Source organism: Varroa jacobsoni, unplaced genomic scaffold, assembly GCF_002532875.2.
Source record: "Varroa jacobsoni isolate VJ856 unplaced genomic scaffold, vjacob_1.0 contig03017, whole genome shotgun sequence".
Taxonomy (NCBI): domain Eukaryota; kingdom Metazoa; phylum Arthropoda; class Arachnida; order Mesostigmata; family Varroidae; genus Varroa; species Varroa jacobsoni.
Window position 1 is genome coordinate 9,080 of NW_019214925.1, and position 24,833 is coordinate 33,912.

At 38.9% G+C, this 24,833-nt stretch overlaps 3 protein-coding genes and 2 long non-coding RNA genes across 6 annotated transcripts; 3 read left to right on the forward strand and 2 right to left on the reverse strand.

Moving 5' to 3' along the window:
- The first annotated feature begins 726 nt into the window (after positions 1-726).
- Positions 727-7,535, forward strand: Xpc (DNA repair protein complementing XP-C cells homolog). Its single transcript, XM_022854269.2, has 5 exons — positions 727-943; positions 1,916-2,147; positions 3,257-5,019; positions 5,345-6,234; positions 6,637-7,535. The coding sequence occupies exons 2-5, from the start codon at positions 2,054-2,056 to the stop codon at positions 6,815-6,817; spliced, it is 2,928 nt and encodes a 975-aa protein (XP_022710004.1). The 5' UTR covers positions 727-943; positions 1,916-2,053; the 3' UTR covers positions 6,818-7,535.
- On the reverse strand, positions 7,155-21,857 carry LOC111272692 (uncharacterized). Its single transcript, XR_015315806.1, has 2 exons — positions 21,771-21,857; positions 7,155-10,541 (listed from the first exon to the last, which is right to left on the reverse strand). It is a non-coding gene; the product is annotated as an uncharacterized LOC111272692 (long non-coding RNA).
- LOC111272690 (uncharacterized) lies at positions 16,232-19,400 on the forward strand. The gene is made up of 3 exons (XM_022854273.2): positions 16,232-16,929; positions 17,546-17,708; positions 18,639-19,400. Exons 1-3 carry the CDS (start codon positions 16,738-16,740, stop codon positions 18,833-18,835), a joined length of 552 nt encoding a protein of 183 aa, XP_022710008.1. The 5' UTR covers positions 16,232-16,737; the 3' UTR covers positions 18,836-19,400.
- Positions 17,648-21,725, reverse strand: LOC147751828 (uncharacterized). The gene is made up of 3 exons (XR_015315807.1): positions 21,638-21,725; positions 17,979-18,069; positions 17,648-17,767 (listed from the first exon to the last, which is right to left on the reverse strand). It is a non-coding gene; the product is annotated as an uncharacterized LOC147751828 (long non-coding RNA).
- Positions 20,616-24,298, forward strand: LOC111272688 (uncharacterized). 2 transcript variants are annotated; one of them, XM_022854271.2, is made up of 4 exons: positions 20,616-20,848; positions 21,669-22,087; positions 22,592-23,068; positions 23,400-24,298. In XM_022854271.2, exons 2-4 carry the CDS (start codon positions 21,712-21,714, stop codon positions 23,696-23,698), a joined length of 1,152 nt encoding a protein of 383 aa, XP_022710006.1. In that variant the 5' UTR covers positions 20,616-20,848; positions 21,669-21,711; the 3' UTR covers positions 23,699-24,298. The 2 variants fall into 2 exon arrangements, with proteins under 2 accessions (XP_022710006.1, XP_022710005.1); XM_022854270.2 differs by having other exon boundaries at positions 20,621-21,029.
- Positions 24,299-24,833: the final 535 nt, after the last annotated feature.

Sequence of the window (24,833 nt, forward strand, 5' to 3'; positions counted from 1 at the left end):
CCTACTTCAAACAGATTGGTATTAAACGTTTATATTTATCAGAGATATTTCACACTAGACTAAAGATTCTTTTCATTTTTTTCTTGAATACAGGAGTGATAGTTGCACAAATGAGCACTTTTAAAATTCCATTGTTTTAGACACGCATGTATCTAAGAAATTCGACGCGATTCGGCTTGCTAGATTTTTTCTGACTGGATTTTAAGAGAAGAGGCCACTCAGATCGTCTAAATATTTCTATTTGGACAACTATCGAATTGGAAGGAAATAAACTAATTAGGTCGTCGCCTCTATGTTTCGAGTTTTACGTCCGGTATCGTCGTTAGGCATAGCTCCATCAGACAGAGAGACAGCTGGCTCCTGCCAGCACGAAACGAAGTCCCGTTTGTCTGTCTGTCTGTCTTTGTGCGGGTTCGAACCTAAATCACAACGTTAGTTTCCTACTTCTGCTTTACCTGCCACAGAGCTACGTTTTCTAGGGACAATTGAAAGCAAAAGCCATTTTTAAAACTTATTACATTAAGCTGTATAACATGAGCACCCTAAGGACTACATGGAGTACTACTATATGAGTTTCTGTATTTTCGTCATATATAAAAAAGAGTGACAAATATGGCTAATTCGGAATATAAAAATATTAGCTGGTGTGTAAACGTAACTGAACCTAGTAAGGATATATAGTTGTGTCTACATGTCATCTGAACTAAGGCATTGTACTGTCGTGTTTGTAGGTCACACATCTAGGGTTGTTTCTAAAAAAAACTGTTCCGTCTGTGCATCCGTAGCGCATCTAGGCAGTTCAGTTAACTAAACAACACAGCCGACAAATGTATTACGCTCCGTATCACCATTACTATTAGCCGTGGATAATTATTTATAGTAGAATTTTAAACTCAGTAATCAGACAAACTTTAGGATAGACAGGTTGGCTTTCGAGAACGAGGTTCGTAATTTCTAAATATGTGTATTTTTAGAACCCAATCCAGATGTGAACAGAAGATTGCTGCAATACGTAACTCTATTCCTGTACGGAAATCAAGCAGCGATGATCTATTGAATCAAGAAATAGATTAAACTATGGTGGATTATATTGTATTTTTTTAAAGAATTACTATTTATTTTTATTACGCCAGAGTTGCCATAAACTGCTATGCTCTGTGATAAAGTACCTTTTGTGAACATTGGCATATCTTAAAGGATCAAATTTGTCAATGGTCATTGCATTTTTCTTATCTGGTAATGCGATCAAGGCGTATAAATTCCGCTCGACTGAGTAATTATTTAGTAGTTGTACTCCTTAATTGAACATTTAGTAGTAGGTGGAAAGAACTGTATTGTTTACCTCTTTTGTTTCATATGCAGGCTTTGTGTGGATAATGTATAAACACTTATATTGTGAGAATGATAATAATATTGTAATTGATTGGTGGCAGTTAACGTCGTTGTTAGTTTCATACCTACTGATGTCAAGTATAGCTTAACGTTTGTGTCTTAGAAAGATATTGTTTAATGAACGAGCACAAAGACGACTACCTATTCTTGACACCGAACAATATCTTTTTTTATAAAAACAATTAATAATTTAAAAGTAAATGGCCCCGAATCATTATGAATGAACGTAGCAATATATAGGCTTAAACTCACTATCGGCGATTCTCTATCGACTACAACAGCTGTTCTTTCTTTAATTTTCCCGCCATACGGTTAATATAAACATTGGACATTCGCTCATTTTAGTCGAGCAGGTACAGCCGCGTGCCCGCTGGCTATGCTTTCTGCTCCCGGCTTCACTTGCTAGCGTTCATAATCTTCGAGGTGTCGCCAAGTGAGATAGTGTGCACTGTAGAGAGCTTGACCACTGACACTGAGTGTTCCCTCAAAATAAAGGCCGCTTCATTATTATGCTTCTGCGTAGGTTCGAGAATCGATCCTGTCATCATCATGTACAAGCTGAAAAGATCAACAACTTTACAAAAAATAGCCGACCTTAAGGAATACTTGTGGAAGAAAACAAAGAACCTGTGAGCCAAAAGCAGTTTGCTGCAGAAATCTCATGGCTGCAACTACAGCAGGTCCTAAAAAAGGCGAAAACTCGTTGCTGGCCTCGTCTCGAACGAGTAAACCTCGAGCAACAGCAGCTAAAATAGGTAAGATCTTTTGGGCGTAGACTTATGGCATGTACAGATATAAATATCTGTGACTCGCTGAGTTGATCCGATATTGTTTATCCGATATTGACAAAATTCTTATATATAGAAATTTTGCGGTGTGAATAGCGCTTTTAAATAGGTCTTTAGGGTGTGCGAACGTATACTTTGCGTTTCTAACTGCTTTACCATGGTATCTTCCGCGGGGCATAGTCATGCTCAAATTTAAATATCCAATTCATTATTGTCACGTTGCCCAGCCTAGCGCTGGTCTGAAAAAACTCGGCTGAACTCCAGTGAAAAATTCCAATTATCCTGTGATGAATTCTAATACGTGATGCGACGTGAGTGTAACCACTAATTGTGACTGCAAGAAAGATGCGTAAAATGGGCAGAGTCAATTACACAGCAATAGTTTTTGTTCGCTTAATAAAGTTCTATTTAGATTTCGGGAAGAATAATATAAATAATAATAAAGTACGTTCAATACAAACGATAAAACTCTGCAATGTTTACAGCCTACCATTTCATATTGAACATCGATCTATGTAAACCATGCCATCGGTTTTTATCTAACAAAGTTAAAATTATAAGTGAAAAATTATCTTTGTTATCAAACATCTATGCTGATGTTAGTTCATCTTTACAGCGTTCCTTACCTTTCTATGAAAAGACGTACAAAATAATTTTCTTGAATTAGTTTGTACGTTTTTATGCTGCGTGTATATGGGGGAAAATTATCTGTATCTATAGCTTCAATCGGTGCACTGAAATCATGAGGCAAAAAATCTGGACAGAATGCTCAAAACAAAGTGTGCTTTGACCGTATTATATATCATACACATAGACTAACATTTAAAACAGGTTTAGTTAATATTATTAGTCCTTTTCTAAAAGTAATACGCGAACAATGTTTTCACGTAAACAGACAGTTATGCTAAACACAAAGCTGGATTCACACTGTGAAACATTTGGCTGCGATACTGTTTTCGTTAATAATTAGTTTCAACATAATAATTTCGCTTATTTCCAGTTTACCCTAAGGATACAGCAGGAAAGTATCATGAAAATGATAACCTAAATTAAAATAAATTTCTTACTCCTTTTAGGGGGTCGCGGTAAGAAAAGGAATGAAGTGAAAAGCGACGGCGAAGTCGTGATCACTCCGGAAATAAATGGGCGAAATGCAAAGAGACGTGAAGGCCCTCCAAAGACAGAAAGTCCACCAAAAAAAGCTCGTCATCAATCAAAATGGGTTGCCCCAGAAAAAGAAGAGAAGTCAGTGCAATCAGGCGAAAAACCCACAAATCGGGTACCCCGAACTCGGGATACAACTGAAGGCGAGCTCCCCATTCGAAATAAGAATGCAAACAAAAAGTTATCGCAAGAAGAACCCGGCAAGCCCGGTAGTGCAGACAAGTCGAAAACGACCAAAAAAAAGAACACGGCCGCATTGTACGTTCCTTCTGAACTCCCTACTACATCAAAAAAGCGACAGCTACGTCAACGTAAGGAGTCACAGGAGTACACTTCAGATGGCAGCCTACCTGACGACTTCGACGAAGACTATGCTTTCCGTGAAAAGAAACGACTAAAACACTCTCACGAGAAAGAGCTTGGCAGATTGAAGTCAGAGGCGTCTGGTTCTAGTGCCGAAGCAGACCCGAAAATAAAAAAAAAGCAAGGATCTAAACAGTCTAAAAAATCTTCCCAGCTCAAAAAGGTTTTTACGAAGCCTCGAAGGCCAAATCAATATAAAGAGATTGCGCTTGTCAGTAATGTTACAAAAAACGCATCGCCTGGCCCATTTGGAGTAGCCTCACTGGAGCACGAACAACGTCTTCTGCATCTCGCTCGCCAAATGGATGGAAGTGAAGATGATCTGTATGAATCCGCTCATGGTCAGAAGATCCCACAAATGTCGGACCCATCTAAGATATGTACCGAAGACACGAAAAGCGAGGAAGCTCACCGTGCTCTTATTATGAGAATGCTTAAGGAACATGAAGAAGTTGCTGAAATGAGCGATACTAGTGATGACGACGATGAACATACCAACGCTGGGGTAAAGCTGAACAAAGTGTTTTCTAAAAGCGACAAGGCAAAATTATTATCTTCGGTTGCGGGAAACTCTAAAGAGAAGAATGGGTTGGGCAGTGAGCCAAGCGGTAAGCTTAAGCACAGGAAACCGCCTGACAAAAAGTCCGCGACAAAAAAGAAAAAACAACAGCCAAGGACTCAAGCAAATGGTCATGAGTCTTCATCGTGCGATGAGGAAGATGAAGGCGATTGGGAAGTTGTAGACAATGCCTCTGCTCGAGATCCAAACTACCAACGTCCAGACAACGTGACAGTTATCCTAAAAAACGATGATTTCATTCCAGATGCCAAGCGGCTTGACATGGAACAAAGAATGATGCGGCTTATTAACCGCCGACGCAAAGTGGTTCAAAATCTTGGTCACAACACTCACTTGCTTTGCTTATTAGCATATCAGAGGTATATCAATTCCATTATTCAAGATGATACATTGAGAGCCTTGGCTCTATCCCGTATGCCAGCAGACCTTGTTCTGCAATCACCTCTACCAGCTAGTGGAGCTGACAGCCACTTTGTGAAGAGTCTCTTGCTATTCTGTAGCAGAGCATTTGAGCTAACAGAACCTACCGGTGATGGAGAATCGTTCTCGATCAAATCGCTTAAGGAAAAATTGCGTGTCTTAATCATGAACCGAATGACTAGCTGCAATGTCGTGTATCTTCTTGGAATTGTCTTGATAATGCGATCCATGGGCGTCCCTACACGTTTGTGTTTTTCGCACCGGCCCATGACACATAAGCCTGCACTCCTCAGGAGAAAGAATGGAGAAATAGTACGTACATGAAGTGCAATGAATATATAATTTCATTGAAATAGTTACTACAAGCCCAACTGTTCTACAGGTTTAGTTCCTATCGTTTTTGAAGCTATTTTTACTACGTCTACGATCGAATAGATTAGTAAATATTTTCAATGTATCATGCATTGATCCTATCTGGATACTGGAATTAAAGAACGTGGCACATAGGAGCATATATTTCAGATGATTCTTACATTGTACAATTGGCAATTAATATTTGAGGTTCCTTTATGCATGGGCTCATAGTAATGTGTACATAATATCTTCATCTGTTATTTGAAACTGCTTTCTAATTTAGGCTGAATTTACATCAAAGACGGATTTACTCGGAGAACCCTTAGGTGTACTGGATTATTTTGCAGAGGTGTACGTTGGTGACCGACGATGTTGGAGACCGATGGATACTGAGGAGCACCGGATCATAGAGGATCCTCAAGAAATGGGAGCTCATTTAGATCAGCCTGTACTCTATGTTGTTAGTATCGACGCCAAAAATGCCATGATGGACCTAACACCTAAATACCACAACAACTGGCTAAGTAAAGGAGCTAAATTGCGGCCTAAAAGTGCCTTTTTGGAGAAGACGCTGGCATATTACGCACCTGCAGATGATACAGAAGATCACATCGAGGAGCAAAAAGAGGTCGCGAACCTTCAAGAAAAGCGGGGTCTACCCAAATTTATTTCCGAGTACAAAAACCATCCTAAATACGTTCTTGCAAGGCATCTACTCAAATTTGAAGCCATATATCCGCGTGACGCTGAAATACTTGGCTATGTAAATAAGGAACCTGTCTACCGTCGCGAGTGTGTTAAACTGCTTCGGTCAAAGGATACGTGGCATCGCCATGGGCGACAAGTAAAAGAAGGAGAAATAGCCTATAACGTGGTAAAAGCTCGGCCCAAATGGGATCGACGAAACGAAGTTATGATTAAAGATTTGCCACTCGAGGTATTCGGTGAATGGCAAACGGAACCGTACACGCCCCCGGTCGCTAAAGATGGCAAGGTACCACGTAATGCGTTTGGTAACGTAGAGTTATTCCATGATGACATGTTGCCTGTGGGTACTGTACACTTGAAGCTACCTGGCTTAAATAGAATCGCTGACGAACTCGGTATCGACTGCGTGCCAGCAGTTGTTGGCTTTGAAGGCGTAGCCCGTGGCTGCCATCCTGTTATTGAAGGGTGAGTGTGCCTTAATCTAACTACTATTTGTACTCGAAGCGGTATATAGTATGACCAATTAGATCAAAAGGCTAAAATGTAAATGTAGATTAGTGAAAATGCATGCAGAGTTAATAATATAATAAAATTTTCTTTTACCTTAGTTGCTACATTGGCTTAATAAGTTGTTATTAGATATAATTATACGGATCCTACGTTCAGCCAATGAGCCTTTACAAATGTATATTAAACAGTCGTTAAATAATTTCGGTTAAAAACTGTATCTCTTTTTCTCTCTCACCCCTTCGGCTTTGGTCACATCCTGGAACATGCCTGTAGCTGCTTGAGTTTTCTTAGCTTTATATACATATATTTAAGAAGTAGAACTTGGCGTTCTTTTAAGCTGGCATCATCTTCTTTCAGGTTCGTTGTTTGCGTGGAGCATCAGGAGATTTTAGAAGCCGCGTGGTACGAAAGACAAACCGAGGACAGACGGAAACGTCGCGAACGAATCCGTAAAAGAGCCCTAAAAAACTGGAGGAAAATTATCCAAAAAGTAATATGGGACAGTCGGCTCAAAAAAAAATACAGTGGTAATCTATAAACCATAATATTATGTACGTCCTTATGTGGAAAGAAAAGGTGGATGGATTGAAACAGCAAATTAATTTACCGCACAAAAAGGAATGTAATTTAATCAGTAAGATCGACTTTGTTTCCTATGAAATGAGCGCAATATTTAGTCACGCCCTTCACAGGAGACTGTGGCATTATTATAGGTTGTAAAACCTTTTAGACTGACACATAGCCAGCTTGCAATCAAATCGAAACATTACATGAAATTGCTTTGTACATTTTAGGAATATTACGAACATGAGGAATTGAAAAATATCTAACATATGGTACTTAAAAGTTAATGTGTGCAAACATATTTTAAGTGTCCGCCATATAAATTGGCCGGGATCTGCATTTTTCTGCTTATGTCGATCGCAGATTTTCTATATGAAGCTGTACACAACGATTGTAATATGCAGACAGTGTATAACCTTATTACCGTTGTCTTTGTAAAATACGGTCAGTCAGATGTAAGAAACAGCTGCTTGCTCAAGTTAATCATTACGAACGATTCCAAAATTAAATTATGGTTATTTAAACAGTCAGATATGTAGCTCGTGAAATTGACTTTCGACAAAAATGAGCAATACAGTCATCCTTGGAGATCCAGGACCTATACGATTAAGGTTTGAGATACATAAAGCCTGGTAACCTCTTTAAAGTGTTTAAAGAAATATAATTTGTCAGTGGTGACGATCGGAGCAGTGTTTGGTCGCATACTGTTTTCCTAGAATGAAACTTAAGTTATATTATTTTTTCTGAAGACAGAAATGAGGAGAAGATAAATTTTTGCCTGGCGCAGTCGAGATAATGTTCTCAATGAAATGAGACGATGACCAGATATCAACAACTGGTTATCTTAGGTATTTTCTATTCTAAGTCAAAACAACATTCTATTTCTGTTCTAAACAAAGTCTAAGAATATATGTACTGTAGGTTCACGGTGGGCGCAAACTGTCAACTATTATAATCAGCAGGCATAGACAGGATTAGGATACACGTATGTTGAGGACCAAATGGCCTCACCCAAGAAGGTTTCCGGTCCTTGTTTAATAAAATTAATCAGAAAGGGGTAATAGACAGACACACGCTTATCATGAAATATGCATGTTTATGCTACTTACAGCTCTCATTATATTTATGTATTCGGCTTGCCGACAGGTTTTGAACAGCAGAAGATGAAGGCTGCATTTGAGTGGTATTCCATACGCAATATCCCATTATGAGTTGCAGTGCATTGTATCCGGTTGAATAGCACGTAACAAACTTTGATTAGCTTGACATCGTCCTTGGAGGTCAAGCATCGTTTAATATGACCGAGTTCTTTTGGAGTTCGTTGAATTCAGCAGTTAGCATAATGTACGGGTGTTCTTTATTCAACATATTGTAAACCATGGGATAATTTCTATACTTCATTGGACAATCCTGATGCAGTTGTGGGCTCAGGTGGGACGATATGACCTCCGCTGTCATGGTATAATACCCTGACTGGACTCGTGCATTTGTGGTACGCCGCAAACACCCTTTTTTAAACATAGGATTGTAACCTGTGTCCAATTAATAATTCCAAAAGCAGTCAAGAAGGTAAAACATTTCAGGGTATTCTACTTTCAAAAAAACGCTCGCGTAAAATGAGAAAAACATATTTACCGTATCAATTTCCAGCTTGGAGTATCTAAAGCTTGAGGTACTTATGAAGTAATTGACGACTGGACTATAATAAGGACGTAAGCAATTCATCGAAAATCCAGTTTGTTGAAGGCAAATGACATGCTCGTTAAGTTTTCTCAAGATTGTTTTCTATTAATGTTTATTTTCTACAAAATACTACAATAAAATTGCCTGTTTTAAACATGTTGAAAACAAAAGCCTCAGTATGTTTTCTATATCACCTGCAGCTAAGCTGGTGAAAGTGACGAGAGCAGCGAGCGCTATTGTTAAGAGCTGATTTCTTTATATTTAGCAAATCTGTGATGTAGGTGACCTCGCAAATAGCTTACTAAGGAGTGTAAAGAAGTCTTGGCGGCCGAGGATGCCTAAAAATAGTTATTTTTCCGTTAACTGACGCAGCTTTGTTTTAGTTAGAAGATCATTATATGCTTTGGGATTACTTATTCTGTCGAAATCCATGAGCATGATGCCAGTATTAAAACCCTGCTTACGAGGTAAACTCGCGTCCGTCTTAGCGTGATCTAATCTGTACAAAGAGAATTCAGATTCACAATGCGGCTGTAGACCATGCCTGCCACATAAAAACAAGTGAAATAATCGATCAAAATATTACTACTGGTAGTAATAGTTTGTTACATGCGCCAACGCTACTGTAGTGTAGAACCGTAGAACTTCTTTATCAAACAACAAACTTTTAAGCATTTGCTGTAGTGCACAGTAACTAAAATTAGAAGGAAGCTAAGGAAGGGTAAGTTAAACTAAACAGGCTGACTGTATGAGATCTGCACAGACATACCGTGTATAGGTTACGTTGTATATTACATGTTAAGCATGTTGAATAAAATTAATGGACGAAATAGCTTTCGAATGCATGCGATCGTAACAAAGCGACTCAAGGAAATCGTTGTTTATGCAAAATTATCGTTACCGATAGATTAGCCATGCTCATTAAATATTCTCTCGAGCATTACGAACGATAGTAGCTTGTAGTTCCTCTTGCGAATGTTGAACTTAAAAGCCTAATGGATGCAGAATGAAGGTATGCACATTAGTTACACGAATACACGTACATGTTGTTATAAAATTGCATAGTGGGGTTCGATTCGTTTGTTTGGTTTGATTCATTTTTGTTATGATTTACATACACTGTCTGAAACGGACAGAGATCTCACCTAATCGACGTTTTTCAATGTTAGATGTCAACATCATAATTCCCATCATCATATTTTGAGTTAAATTACGTTAAAATGCTTACGCGATTCCGATAAGGTTGTCCTTCCCAGAGGTTTGCGATATGTGCGAGGAACTGAAGATCCGTGTCTTTCCAAGGCTTTCCAGCAAACACGTGATGGAAAAACGGTGTCATAAAGGAAATATCGTCGTTATATCGAGACATCCATGCCGTAAAGAAATATATTTTATCGGTGAAATTATCGCCTTCTCGCGTAGCTCGACTTCTTCCACTGCTGACTGAAAAGCGCACTTTTTGTTGATTTTAATATCATCGTAAGTCACAAGGCGATTAGATTTGTGCACAAAGTGTAAAGAGGTGAATAGAAAAATCAACTGAGACGCACTAGCAGCCTTCCTATTACAGCCAGTTCAATGCGTTCCAGCAAAAATGTGCAAAAAAATTTTCAGTGACATATAGAACTTGAAAATATTTCAACTTTCTAAGTTTAATACCAGCGAAAGCAAATATAGTAATATTCGATATTAATCACTCGATTTTATAAGCCAAAAAGCATATGATTATTTATATAATAATGGCTATGCCAGAAGAGCGATCTCGCCCCTTTCTTTGCAACGCTGGTGACGCGGACCCTTAACACAAGGTCACAGTAAGTAACAAGTCATTTGACTTGTCATTTTGAGACTTCTGCATACTCTTCGAACTCGGAGGAACGAGCGTTTGTCGGCGACGATATGTCTATATAGTGGGTTTTGCGTGTGATCGAGTATCGATCGAGCCGATGGCTGATTGCAGTCCACGACGAATTTGAGAAAGCGTACTTAGCAAACAGTATTACGTCGATCGTACTCTGAAAGTATATCATGAAATAGACATACAAGATGAGGTGCATTGTTATGAATAAAAACCAGGTTGTTAATGCCATATCGTATAGCTTCGATCTAACAAAGCCACATATGTATTTCACAAAAATGATAATACTCAAATTGATGTCATATGCTGTATGCAAAAAATATGATATTTTCAATCTGCTTATTTACTAATAATCGTCAAAAGTAAATTAGAATCAGGGCGCTGCATTGACTTGAAGAATATGCAAAAAAAAGTTAAATCCACTATATTAAAATGGTTGACAAACACTGGTGCTTGTTCATTTTTATATATTCTAGAACGAAGAGGGTTGACATAGGCGGCGGATCCATTGTTAGTAGATGAGCAATTACGTACTGATTATATAAGCTTGACTCTTAGCAATCATTGAATTTTTAAGGAAACAACTGAAGTGTTCGATAGTCAAACAGGAATATGAGTAGGGTGTTCTGGCTAAATATTAGACTGAAGTTTATATTTGTTTTTCACTACATAACAAATCAACGAAGCTGTGATAGCACTATGGGTAAGCTTGTGCACTTCTTTACGAGACAGATTTCGGCCCAAAGACTCGCTTGCCAACAGTCCATTAGCCGGCAAAGGTGGGCCCGCTGGAGAGATGAAGCTTCACGATTCGTTGAGGTAAATATGAGTTATTCGACAACGAATTAAGAATAGTGAAACCCCGATTAGTGTTATATAAAGAATTGTTTGAGGCGGTCTTGATCTGAACTTGTTTCACGCCATATATCTGATGGCAAAGGCTTGAATTGTATATATTACCTCTTTATTATTTATATATTATTTATTATTCTTTGGAAAAATTAAGACCTCTTTATTTGATTGATGAGCGCAGATTTCAGGTTATTGTCGGCGCTTTTTGGTGTGTTCGGATACTGTTGAGAGCCGTCGCTCCGCCACCTCGGTAGTTTGAGGCGGGCATCTGTAATGCGAGGGTAGCTGCCTCATTTTGGGCACCTCAAGCTAACTGTTGGGGTTTTTGCAGGATTGATGAAACGGTTCGAGGAGAATCATCCAACTGGTCGGAACGGCCCTTTGGCGAAAGTAGCTGCCGAGTCTAGAAAAGCGCACACGCTAATAAAAAGGAGGACCAAGTGTTTAGCTACTCTAGACACAACTATCAGTATTTGAAAACAGTCGTGTCGCAGTTGATCTGAACAGAGCTGCATTGGAATATAAACAAGCTCAGTAGATAGCGCTAGAAAAAAAACCGTTTTCATTCGTGAAGCATCAAAAGCTGGGATTAACTTCCTTCAGCGTTGCACGTGGATGGTATTTTACTAAAAAGGTAGGTAATTTAACCGACACGTAGGATGTTCAGACTGTACTTCATACACAGCTATGTTTTTCTCATAGTATGTGAAAGTAGATCCAGCATTTAGCCATGGAAGCGTTGTCCTGTGATTAGTTGTAAAGTTCAAATAGAAGATTGTGGCGTCAGTGAACTTGTAAAAAAAACTCTGCTTTGATTGGCTTATTGTCGATGCGAAGAGAATATGGCTGAAGTATTAATCACGTATCAAAGATATAGCTAGATTCAAGTGCATATAATGACCAAATCGTTTTCCTAAATTTATTTGTCGTCAAATGAAAAAGGGTTAGACCTGTTTTTCTAAATTTTTAGCCCACAACCTCAGCTGTTCGTATTTATGTAAAAGATAAGAAAAAAATTGATAAACTAAAAAAACATACAGCGATTAATGCTACCTTTTGAAAAAAAACCCTATAATAATTTTTTTAATGTTCAGCTGGAGAGAAAGAAACAACATCTGTGCTGGAAGTCTGTAGGGTAAAGTGACTAATAACTTTGTGTTACTAATGTACGCTCACTTGAAATACTGCCATATTTCATAAATAAGTATTTCGACTTTCTGCGCCCGCTACTGCTTTAGCTAAGCTTTGCTTCAGACCGCTGGCCCCCAGCACAAAACGCCCGCTTTTTCATCTACCCCATCCCACGTGTTTCTAAGTTTAGGTGGCAAACACGTTACCTCTGCACCATCGCAAGGACTGCTTGCCATATGAAGTATTCATTTCTTGGGCCCAGAATTGTCGGACTAAAAAAGTTAAGTAAGGGTTACAATCGAGTTAAAGTTAGGCCCTACTTATGTATCATAGATGGACGCAGAATCAACGCAATGATTGTTACATATAGACATTTAAAAAGTGCGAATTGAACAAGAGCCTTCAGGCTTTTTCCACCTAACCAAGTCGAAAATCTCCTTTTAGTTTTGCGCACCTACGGACCTCTAGAACAGCAGTGCAAAGACTCTGTTTGATCATACTAAAATGGCGAATAAGCTCGTCAATTCTCATCTATGTTTTAAAACACTGAAAGTTCAAGTATCCAACTCATCCGGCCAACTGATTTTTATACTTTCTAGATGTTTTTAAGGAAAATGTTTCAGAAAAAATCACAGACTAACATTAGAGGAAAACTTAAATTAGCTTGAGGCTCTAGTAGGCTTTGCCTATCTGCTAAGCTAGGTATTGCCAGTTTGAGGGTTCGAGTATTGTTAATGGCAGTAGAGCGTCGTGATATCTCCCTTTCATTTCCTTAACATTTCTTTCAAGTCTGAGTATTTGGCTAGATCAATCCCGAATGATACCACCAAGTCAGGTCAATGCTGTTGTTAATTACCGATCTTCAAACTTTCTACAGACTTAAACACAAAAGTCGATTGTAAATTGGATGTGGTTGAGCGTAATTAACTATGCCTTCCTTGTAAAAAAAAGTCATGATGTTCATCCCTGGCAGTAAATCATGAACGATTTGTTTTGTCTGACTAGACTTTTCAAAAGCTGTAGAGATATGTCTGAGCCTGTATGAGTTGTAACACATTTGATTTTCTAGAATATTCACGTATTAGCTTCAATCGAATTATCTCATTTTTCTTCAACTACCTGCAGAAGTTATTCTCGAAGTCGTAACGATTGAGCATGCCCACATTTTTTTGTTAATATAATCAGCAGTACCCTAGTTACGAACGACATACTTCTTATCGGTTTTCTATTTTATCTACTGCGATTAGTTTAAGCAGTCGAATTTGGTAGATGATTTACTAACACAATCCTGTGGATTATTCATTATATAATTACTCATCAGACATAATAAAATGTTTACAACTACAATACGCAGTTTCCGTGTGTCTACGATTTATGAGATATATCCTGATTGTGCTGAATCAGCTTACTGCGGCTCCGATGACTCCTGCCACTTTACGGCCAGAACCAAGAGGAAAAAAGCCTCGCGCTTCTTAAACCACCGCCAATCAAACATCAGTTGTTTCACATGTTTACTATACCCATCTGTTTTCAGCTCACTTAGTTTCACTCAGCTCTGTCGAATAGAAGTGTCTTACAGACACCTCTGTTCCGTTCTTCGGTCGGAAAAAGCTTTAATCCATCTATTATTGGAGTCACAAAAATGATCGGGCGAAGAGGAAAACCATTTCCATCGTTAGCGTCGGAATTACGATTTTTTGATGGAAAATAATATACAATAGTTTTGATTGAGCGATCAAAAGAAAGTAACTAGGAGGCACGTAAAACTACATTAGATGAAAAATGTCCACGCTTGGAGAAAAAGTGTCGCCCATAATATAAGAGAAGAAACTCGTGTGACTGATAGAATCCGCTAGGAATCATCAGCCTGTGATTACCACATATATCGGTCCCTTCATCGCATGGATCATTATTGGGCAACGAAGGAGATTTAAGTCATGATTCTAGGCTATTTCAATTGCTGCTGTTAGTGGGCAAGTAAACAGCTGCATCATTGGTGACACCAGCTATTGCTCTCAATATGATTAAGGAATATACGATACAATGATTCCAATATATTTAACGAGGACACATAATAATACGTACGACGTCATTGATCTACGGGTAACGTTATTATCAAGTATCCGGAGGTTCAGAAGTCAAGATCACTTCTATTTGACAATATAAAGTATGTTTAGGCTTTCAAATGTAAAAATTAGCCCAATATCTCCTGTTAGTTTCTAAATAATTCACTCTATAATACTAACGCAATTGAAATGGCAGCAGTTATTCTATACGAATGTACTACTATGTCTATGTTCTCCGTTACAGAATTGATTTTGCTTCAGCCAATCTAAGCAGTCAATCAATAATGAGCTATTTTGTGTGCAACTATTTAATCATCTTGCAACTATGCAGAAGAATCGGAACTTTGCCCACATAATCATTAGCGCAAGTACCTTAGGTTATATAGTATATTAGTAAGGTCCGTATCTATTTGTGTTATGAGCCGATAGATAAGTTACGCTGCGCCTTATCAGCTTCTAGGTAGAATCATCAAACCTTTGTGAAATGGTTCCCATAGCTGGGCCGTACCCCACTTATCTACCTTTCTGTTAAGTGGCATGAATTCATTACAAAGACAGCCATCCTACCACGCCGTTATACAATAGGGCTTAATAAAGTTGACAGGCGATCGCAATCATGATTGCTGACCACGAGTGCATAAAACATGATCCGGAAGAGTGAAGCAGCTGTTCATCAGAAATGGTACGAGGTGAAAAATAGAACGCACGAAGGAAAAGGGGTTCTCGGTTGGCTTGTATGATACAAGCCGGTAAAACTGTGAAGCTTAAAATGCAAATCAGAGTGATGGGCTGCAAAAAGTAGAAAGTAGAAAAAGTAGAAAAAAGAAATGTAGTAGGGACGGTAATTAAGTAACCTACAGTGCCTCATGTAAGGACGTTTGCCGCTGCGCCTGGGCGGTCATGATAGAACAGCTCTCAGGGCGGGAAGGGATTAGAGCACTCGACTCTTACATATCGATTTGTTTTTCCGTTAACTTTTTTATTTCTATAGATGGCATGCCAAAGTACAAACTGTACTTTTGATTAGGAAGTTTCATTGACATTTAAAGTTAGAGCGGAAATTCCTCAACAAGCTTTTATCTGCAACGTTGCGGATGGTCTGGCCAATGCGGTTTTCCTCTAAAAGCTTATGTATACATATATTTTTTTAGACAAAATTATTGTAGATCAAAATAGAAGAAAGTAGATGACATGAAAGGTTGTATCAGATCCATTAATACCATGAATAGAAAGATGTACTCTTTGTATGAGTATTATCTATTAACGGGAAAGTCGAACACTGGGAGACAGAGTAGTTTTCATAAACTTCCATTATAATGATGCTTTACCAGTTCATAAAAAAAAGACTGTTTTTATTGTTTGCATGAACTCAGTGAGTATAAATGGAAAGTGATAAGAGACACCCATACCGATACCTCATAAACGACTCTTAAGGCCCTTTGACCACAAGCAAAAAGTAGGTTTGTATATATATAATAGTACGTACATTTTGCCAGGTAAATTTCGCACTGCCCGTCATCTATAAAACTACAAATCTGGGTCTGATAACTAAACGTAAAAGCTTTTGATGGAGATGCCATCGGCTTTCACGCGTTGTGCGTCAAGCATCTCTCGTTTAATATCTATGATGATTATTTGACAATCATTGGTGAAGTTAGCATGAAATTTGGACTAAAAAAAACCTACGCATAGGTATAAAAAGATAGCTTTAGTCGGAACGCTTAAAAAGATTCCTCGCAAAAGGATCAAATAGTTTTTATATTTAAAAAAAGGCAGTAAAAAAAAGCACAATAAAAACATCTATAATGGACAATCTATTTGAACTACAAACAGCACCTAACCATAATCGTATAATAATAGGTCGTTGGTGAATTACTGATGAACGCTCGCTGTAGAAGGCTTTACGCATTCATAGTCTCTAGCAATTAAATTACTACAAGGTTTTATATGGAAATAAAAACAATTAACAACAGCGTTGCTCGCAATTGTGAACGCACGTCTCGTTTGAAATACTGGGTATTGTAGTGCGCGTACTGAAATACACGCACTACAATACGAAACCTCAATGCGTTCCGCTCGTTCTGGATTAACACTATTAGCATTACACCATGACATTCTTTGATTTGTGTGCGTGCTTCCATATGTTTTGATGTTGTAGTCTTTTTGCCGGCGCCATTTTGTGGACTCCCCTACAGAAAGAGGATTGCTATTCGGCGCAATCGTTACATTCGATCAGGGCGGCCAAAGGAGGCATTCTCCAAACAACGGAGTACTTCGTAAGAGATAAGAAGCTTTGTTAGTGAAATGAATCTGCTGTGCATAAGGGTCGCACTCGTTATCGCTTTTTTAGGTGCCTTGGGTTGTGCTTTTAGCCAGAAGGTCCTGGATATCAAGCGCGTTCGAGAATACGCGCAATACACAAACGACCCAATCAATCTTCGATCTACGCGTATCGTAAAAAGACAGACACCGCTACAAAACGGTGCGACGGCTACGGTAAGCTCCCGATTTGGAAAAAAAAATTTAATCAGAGCTGAAAAATTGACCAGTTATTTTTGTACTTGTTTTATACGTCGAATCAGCATTTTTTTTTGTTCACGTTCATTGTCCGTTGCAGTAAGAGATTGGTGTTTTTTTCACGTTCAGCCTTTTACGATTATCGGTGTTACGCTAACGTATTTTTACAGTTGTGCATAATTCTCTTCTAAACGAACGGGTCTCAGATGTGTACGGCCATATTCTGCTAGATCGATATAACATCTAGTCGATAGTATTGATTGATACCAAGAAATGTTTCCATCTTTAAGATGTTTCGAAGTTGAATGCAAGATTAATTTTTTTTTGTTGTTTATCAAATACTTTACTATGACTCGAGTTGTAACGTTCACAACTGTAACTTTCTTTTCTAAATGCTACGGACACTCTATACTTTAGACTAAACATACGGTCTCGCAGAATTTGCAGCCGGAAGAAGATGTCTTCATTTGTCCCTGCGACATAGTTTTGATTTTATTTCTATTCATACATCTGAGCTATTCATCAGTTATGTCCAGCGTCATATGGAGTTGCTGCAGATGTTTTTTTCTTTAACAAGTCACGTTGTTTTCCTTAGGGGACGACCAACGCTGTAACTGCTGCGGCAAACTCAATGATGGCTGGCTGGTCCCGGGTAGCTGCACATCTCCCGCAATTCTTCGTTGAAGGCCGTCATTATTGGCCAACACAATACTCGCTTACGAAGCAGTTCGGTTTGCAGGGAATCAATGAGCTTATCGGTAGGGTTACTTCAATCATCTGTCTGGTGTTCAAGTGGCTTGGCCGACTAAACCTCTAACTGAGAAAGCGAGAAATCAAGAAAATTGTAAAAAACAAGCGACGCCTTCCCGTAATGATAGTATTAGCCTAACAATTCTTGCCCCCTACCGTAGCCAGCATTAGGAGATGGAATTCTTTAAGTTAGGTTGGCATTTGTTACATTAGTCAAAAACGTTCGTAGTCTAAGTATGGATACATTGATTATAGTAAAGTGGATATGATTTATTTACCTTTGGCTAGGCAGTTAACCATCTCCATCGAGCCTGTTTGCTCGGTTCATTTAATTGTTTCCTGTGAAAAGTGGTCGAACAATAAATCGGCCTAACACCAAACAGAAAATATAAGTTAATCTGACTGTTTATCTCAATGTGTGAACTTCAATCACTGCCCCTGACATATTTGTAGACAGGTGATCATTCAAATAGTAAGATGCAATCGGTAGAAAAGAAAGCACCAACAAAAGCAACTGATATGTAATAAAACATGGCGAATCCGGCAATAAAGTGCAGGTAATCAATTCAAGGCCAGAGGTGAAACAGTTGAGACATCCATACATCGTTGCTTTCATATAAAATTCATAGGCGCCATCTCGTGGGAGTTGTTCATACAACCATCTGTACTATTTGTTTTAATTGGAGATCTGAGACTAGCATTAATTTGCAGAATTACTCTATCATGTCTGAGCAATATCCGCATGTTTATGTGTGCTTTCCAATGATATTCATATGCAGGTTAATCGTGTTGTCACTTACGAAACTTTACAGAATAGATAATAGACATGGGCGGTAGCAAATGATCCTATTCATTTTAATTGAAGCAAGAACCGGGAGATAATTAAGAAAATAGCTTTGATACTGCAATGTTTACGCTGACGTGTTTCTTCGTTTTAGGGGAAGTAGTCCGGTACGAGCGATCTCGAGCTCTGGCAGCTGCGCGAGAGTCGTCGTGTCGCCAACGGGATAACTGTCTTTGGAATCAAAGGTTTACAATGGTCTCCACCTTATTTGGGCCAATGAGCGAAGAACAACGTTTAATGCAAAAAATCGACTGTAATTCTGTTTTTGCTGGATGCCAAGGCTATCATTAGAGCTAAAGGTCGTTAGAGGAATAAAACATTTGATAAATGTTTTATTCCTCTAAAAATGATAATTACCAGGTATTCAATATCTATATAGCTTTTTGTTCGTTATCCTGGGTCAGGAGTGGCGCACACAGCAATAACTGTTCCTGACAAAAGAAGGTCGCTAGAATCAGAATATTGTACTACATGTCCTAGGATGTTTACTGTAATACGCCCTTCATTGTGACTCCATATGGACTGTTCAGATGTTTGTTTCAGAAATCCTTATCTTCATTTGAAGACCATTGATTCTTAAACATAGTTATTTCAGTCAGGATGTTTAAAAAATATGCACAAATTAAAACAGCAAAAGAAACCCTCAAAATCGTTTTAGTGCAATACAAATTTCATAGAAAATCTTCCTGTAGGGATGACGTCAAGCAATCTAAAGTATGGGTGACTGTTACATTTTGTAAATAGATAGTAGAGCTTCAAAGTACAGTACAATGTGCGTACAGCTCAGTATTGTTAAACAGGAAATAATTGTTCCTATCAGATGGGGAATAAAACAGTCGATAGTAACATGCCTGTACGATGCGTTATGCCTTTTATTTTAGTGTTTGTCATTTGCAAAACGTTCTCAGCGGCTTTGTAATAATATTACCTCCAAAGGTACGTTCCTTTATAGGTTACTTTGTAAGGAGAGGTGATAAATATATAACCAGTCCACTCCAAAGATAACTATTCAGTTCAAAGTGATACTATTTGGTCCTATAGATTTAAAGTTCAATTCAATATGAAGATTATTCGATATCAGCATCTAGTTGACTTACTGGAGTATATACTCGTGCATGACAGATTGCACGACACAGGGAACTTCCATTAATTCAATGTTGCCAAAATTACTCTTGGAAAGCATACCCTTCTGTAAAGTTCTCGTATACAGGAATGCTTTTTATCATAAGTTTTTTAACATTTCCAAATATTTTTACTATCAGCTTATGTATTTATAGACGGGGAAATGCTTTGATTGACCCAGGGGATTTGACTGCAAGTTAGATAAGAGTTTTTTTTTACTACTGACAATTGTTTTAGGGCCCCGTCTTATATGGCTCGTGCGTAGTGTCCACGTAAGTTAGATGTTGTGCGTATAAGATATGTATCTAAAGAAAAACACAATCAGAAAATGTATCGGTATTTCCGTCTTTCCTCAGATTTTTCTATCTGATTTTTCTATCTATTTTTAGAAAACTATCTAACCTAACCTAACCTATCTTTGGCCCGGTCCCTTTCACGTTCAACTTCAATATATTTCTATGTAGTTGTTTTCCTGTTCGGCTTCAACGCTACGGCACGCTTAAAATCTTCGACATTTTTTTAAGTCATTTTTCAGATTACAAAAGGTTGACCGCTGCTGTAGTTGACAATAGCCGATAAATATTGCAGACCGAAGGCGCATAGATACTATTCGCTTTTCGTATATTGAAGCTGGAAGGCCTTACGGGATCAGTAGAAAGGACAGATAATACACATATCAAGAATCTATTGTATTTCTTCACTGGTTAGTAATTGCCTGCTTTTATAGTACATGATAAATTTGATATACAAGCACAACACAGTGTTATCACTAGAACGTGGCGTAAATGATCTACCATGGCGTAAATGAATGTGTCATTTGGCATCTACAATACCAGATGGGTTATCTTTTGAAAGACTCGAATGCACCGCAGGAGTGATAGATAAAGAGGAAACTTATAGAGTTGTGTATTCAACCCAAAGGTATTTAGTCAATTAAACAGGTCATTGTGGTCTTTGGCGCGTACTTCGACTTCACGGTTGAACTTGGCCCGCTACTACAATGAAAATTTTCGGCAATCATACGCGATCATTTGAACGGTCACGTGTCACAAGGGTAACAGCGTCAGCCACAGTAAAGAAGATGGCGGTAGTGATGTCTGCTATAAACGATCGATCGTCGCGGTGCTGATATTCCGTGGCTGGCGTGAAGGGTCTCAGTGGTGCGCTGCCCGTACGCGCATGGTATTTTAGTCTAATATATTGTCCAATTTCATCTTCCATATGTTTTTGTGCGTTCATATTGGCAATGCTTTGTGCTCATAGTTACAGAACTTAGTGAGCTTAACTATTGTATAAGTACATTTTTGTATTGTTCTACTTGAATGCGCCTTTCGTTTCGCTACGCCCGTACTACGCAATACCGGTAAGCTAGAAAACATCTAAAACGCGAAGTACGTGATGTATGCCTTTACCTAATTGAATACTGGCGGCGTAACCTGACGTTGGTTTTGACGGCAGTTATGTTCCAATAGAATTTACGGTGTGGGCTGTTCATGACAATGGACTCCAGCAGCGTTGCAACAACTTGATTGACGCACTACATTGATTTCTCTATAGAACGTACTCACGTTAATAACTAGCTACGGTTATGGCTTATAAAGGATGATTCAGCAAAACATAGCTTTGAATAATTGGGCATTCGCATGGTAATCGGGAATTCGGGATAGAGAGCAATATATCCTGCAGTAAAGCCAACGCTGGCAGACAACCGTGCTCTTTACGGTGGCTATAGGCCACAACTATTTTGCCCGGACCGTAGCAGATAGCAGTGTATTTTTAGCGCAAAAATACGGTTTGTATTAACTGTGTTTACCAAATTATTTGCTATTAATGCGAAATTCTTATGCAGTCCATTGTTAAGCGATGGTTCATTCGTAATAGCTCGTTGAAGAACACATAGACCTAACTGAAGCTACGATTATATGCTTAGCTAATGTTAAAAGTTATCTCAGATTTTTCTACTCTTTTTACCTGAACCTTTTTGTTGACTGTGTGAATTCAGCATCCCTGTTCAAATAAGGGAAGGCTCAAAAAATTGAAAGACGATGTCAACACCACGGTCTGGACTTCCGAAGGCTGATGCAAGCAACTATCGTATACGAACCTTGCGTGACGGTTTCGAATGTCCAGTATGTCGCCGCGTAAGAGCATCCGATTGGGATGGACTACACTCACATATAGTCAACGTCCATCATGTAGACCTCGATGAGCTTTTCGATGTAAGGCAAGAGGAACGTCAACCCTGGAACAAACCACAAATGGTATCAGATCGTGCCGAACTAACGCATCACAATCCTCATATCCGTCCGACGGCACACTACAACTCAAGATCGGAAATGGTTGGTTTCGACCATCATCATACGCCTGAATTGTGCCGCCGCAAGAGTGTCCCACATGTCGACGTGAGGGTACGACGCAAAGGTAAATCAAAAAGTCCAATTATGTTATTTTTGCTGTCCTGTGACAAATTTCTGCCAAAGCAAAAATTTGTGCGATAAGAACATCCGTCGACCTGAGAGATAGTTAATTGTAGTTAGTGCGTCTTGTTACACGAGGCGTTATGCTGATGCATTTTTTTTTAAAGACGCGGTAAAACGACGAGTGCATAATCTTCTCACGTCCATATGTTACCACATTATGACATATGTAAATTATCAGGAAGAACTTTAAAATTTGCGCGAACTGTCACATTTATACTCACACATCATTTTACACCTTGTTGTTTATTTAGTTGATGTATTTGGTCTTCAAAATCCAAATTAGAACAGCTTTAGCGTTGACACGGGTATTATCTTTCATTTATCCTGTGCTTTTATCGGTACATGTTTGAGATTGTTTACTATATCTAATTAGGGTTACTTAATGTATGAAATACCACACTTCAATTGGCGTGGTCTAGCATATTGATATACTTTATTTGGGCAGGTCGAGAAACATCAACACCGAAAGTAAATCAGGGTCGAAACGGAAGAGCCGTTCGTTATAAGCGACGTCCTTTGTGCCTACGATGCCCCGTGTGCACATGCGTATGGGCTGCAGACTTTGAGGGGATTTGTTCACATGCGTCTGTTGTACATAGGATCAGGCTTGACAACTATACGATGATTAAAGATTTGCTCGCACTGCGCGCTGAGAGGCTCAGCTCAATTAATGTCGATACGCCAGACGACTACCTGTGTTGTGTAAAGGATAGACAACAAGTAACCGACCCTCAGTTTGAAATGCGACTTGAAGCTACATCGCATCTTCTTCATACATCTTCACAGGCAAACGCGCCGAACTCAGACCAGGACACATCTCCTGCTCAATTAGATGCTGAACCTGATTTCGAGCGACAGGCGGCTGCTGCGCGTCGTGAAGTTCGATCACTAAGCGACTTCGGTATACATTATACCTTAGAAAGTAAGTCATCCGTTGATAAAGTCAGCCCCGCGCTGGACGTGCACAAAGGTTACTTAATCCGTTCAAAATAATTGTTTATATCCATTATGGTTTTTTTCATAACCCACGTAATGAGGCAATTGACACGATAGGCAGTTGTAAATTGGTAAATTAGTTTTTAACTTGTCTTCTAATCTAACACTACCGTATTCTCTAGTGAAACGGAAATACTTGGAAGCTCCCGGATGTTGATTTGTTTACTTGCGATATCCCGATGCCGCACAATGAACTTCCGTGAACAAATCTACTTTGAAAAGCTTGTTGACAACGATATAGGTTTTACTGATTTCAGGTTATCCCGTTCGTAAAAGGTCGGCATCAATGATCCACCTAAGTCCGCCCCAGCTTGAAAACGTTTATCAAGCTCATCGACAATTGAGGGCTCGTCGCCAGCTAGAGGCGAAATACAAGTTACAGCAAGATGACAAGAGTCATATTTTTGCACTGGTACGGCCCACGGCTGAGGATAAGATCGCCGAAATAGATTTCAAGATAGCGAAATGCCTCATTGGGGGCTATGCAATTCCGCCCAACAGTAGGCTGGATTCTATCCAGGAAGACGCTGACCCAAAAGTTCAGCTTTTTAATTAGAAGGTGTCGCTCCGCCACCGACATTGATGAGGCGAAAAAAGTTTGCCTATATATAACGTGGCCTCATTACATTTATCTCATACATGTATGGGTGAGGCGAACTATACAGAAGCGAGAAACAGTTTTACGTTGGTTTATGACTTAATCAGTGAAAACGTTTATTGTAATTTATAAAGTTAGTCTTATTGAGACTTTTTAGGAATTCTTATGAGTAGGGTTTAGTGGAACACTTCCACATGTTCCATCGTGCCATATTGAGCTTCATATGTGCAGATGCGCCGCCTTATATACGGCTACTAATCATGGATATATAGCAACGATCTCACAGTTAATAACAGTGTGTTCTTATTGAAAGCTGTCTTAAACATTGAGAGTAAAAGGAAGGGTTTAATTAGAAAACGTTATCGAGAATAAATAAGTTCATTGGCCATCAGCGCAAATCGTTAATCGAATGTAACTTAAATTAACGGAAAGCGATCATTGTCCGCTGTTTCGTTTATTACTATAAAGTTGTTCATGCGCAAAAATTTACCGATTAATTTGCACAATTTAATAAATTACTAAAATTAGTGTAATGTAATAAATTATATCAACCCTCGACTTTTACCGGTTTTTACCCGTCTCTGCCTAAAACAATATGTGCATTAAAACGCTAGCTGTTGCTGTTCACTTAATTTAATTCTTTATTACCATTTACTTGATGTTATTATCTATTGTTGCTTGCCTGATTGACCTTCTAGGCGCACGCGGTCTATCAGGCCATCAGCATTACTCACGTACCCTTATAGTGCTCGTTCTGCCTATCGTCGACGATCTATGTACCGTGTCATTGGGGAAAGCTCGCTTCTGTAGATCAGGACAAATTTGATTCCCTAATATCGTCATGCGAAGGTCGTTGAAAATACGAACAGTCATATTTATAGGGGTTTTTATGCGGTTGTATAAAAATATCAAGCGGAGAGTGACATATGTTGGCGATCAATTGCGTAAGCGAGCTCTTATTAACCGCAATACTGTCAAGAATTAACATGACCTTGCCGGTCCTGAAAGTTAATTAATGGCAATAATTAATGGTAGCGCCTGCTAACGTCTAAGGTCCCGCTGGACCGTTCGATCTTGTTATACGTATCACACC

Bases quoted from the DNA above. Each gene is read 5' to 3' on its own strand.
- Xpc (XM_022854269.2), top strand. From the start codon at position 2,054: ATGGCTGCAACTACAGCAGGTCCTAAAAAAGGCGAAAACTCGTTGCTG. The intron at 2,148-3,256 runs GTAAGATCTTTT...TACTCCTTTTAG, and splicing joins AGCAACAGCAGCTAAAATAG to GGGGTCGCGGTAAGAAAAGG. The intron at 6,235-6,636 runs GTGAGTGTGCCT...ATCTTCTTTCAG, and splicing joins TGCCATCCTGTTATTGAAGG to GTTCGTTGTTTGCGTGGAGC.
- LOC111272690 (XM_022854273.2), top strand. From the start codon at position 16,738: ATGAATCTGCTGTGCATAAGGGTCGCACTCGTTATCGCTTTTTTAGGT. The intron at 16,930-17,545 runs GTAAGCTCCCGA...TGTTTTCCTTAG, and splicing joins AAAACGGTGCGACGGCTACG to GGGACGACCAACGCTGTAAC. The intron at 17,709-18,638 runs GTAGGGTTACTT...TCTTCGTTTTAG, and splicing joins GGGAATCAATGAGCTTATCG to GGGAAGTAGTCCGGTACGAG.
- LOC111272688 (XM_022854271.2), top strand. From the start codon at position 21,712: ATGTCAACACCACGGTCTGGACTTCCGAAGGCTGATGCAAGCAACTAT. The intron at 22,088-22,591 runs GTAAATCAAAAA...TTATTTGGGCAG, and splicing joins CGTGAGGGTACGACGCAAAG to GTCGAGAAACATCAACACCG. The intron at 23,069-23,399 runs GTAAGTCATCCG...TACTGATTTCAG, and splicing joins TATACATTATACCTTAGAAA to GTTATCCCGTTCGTAAAAGG.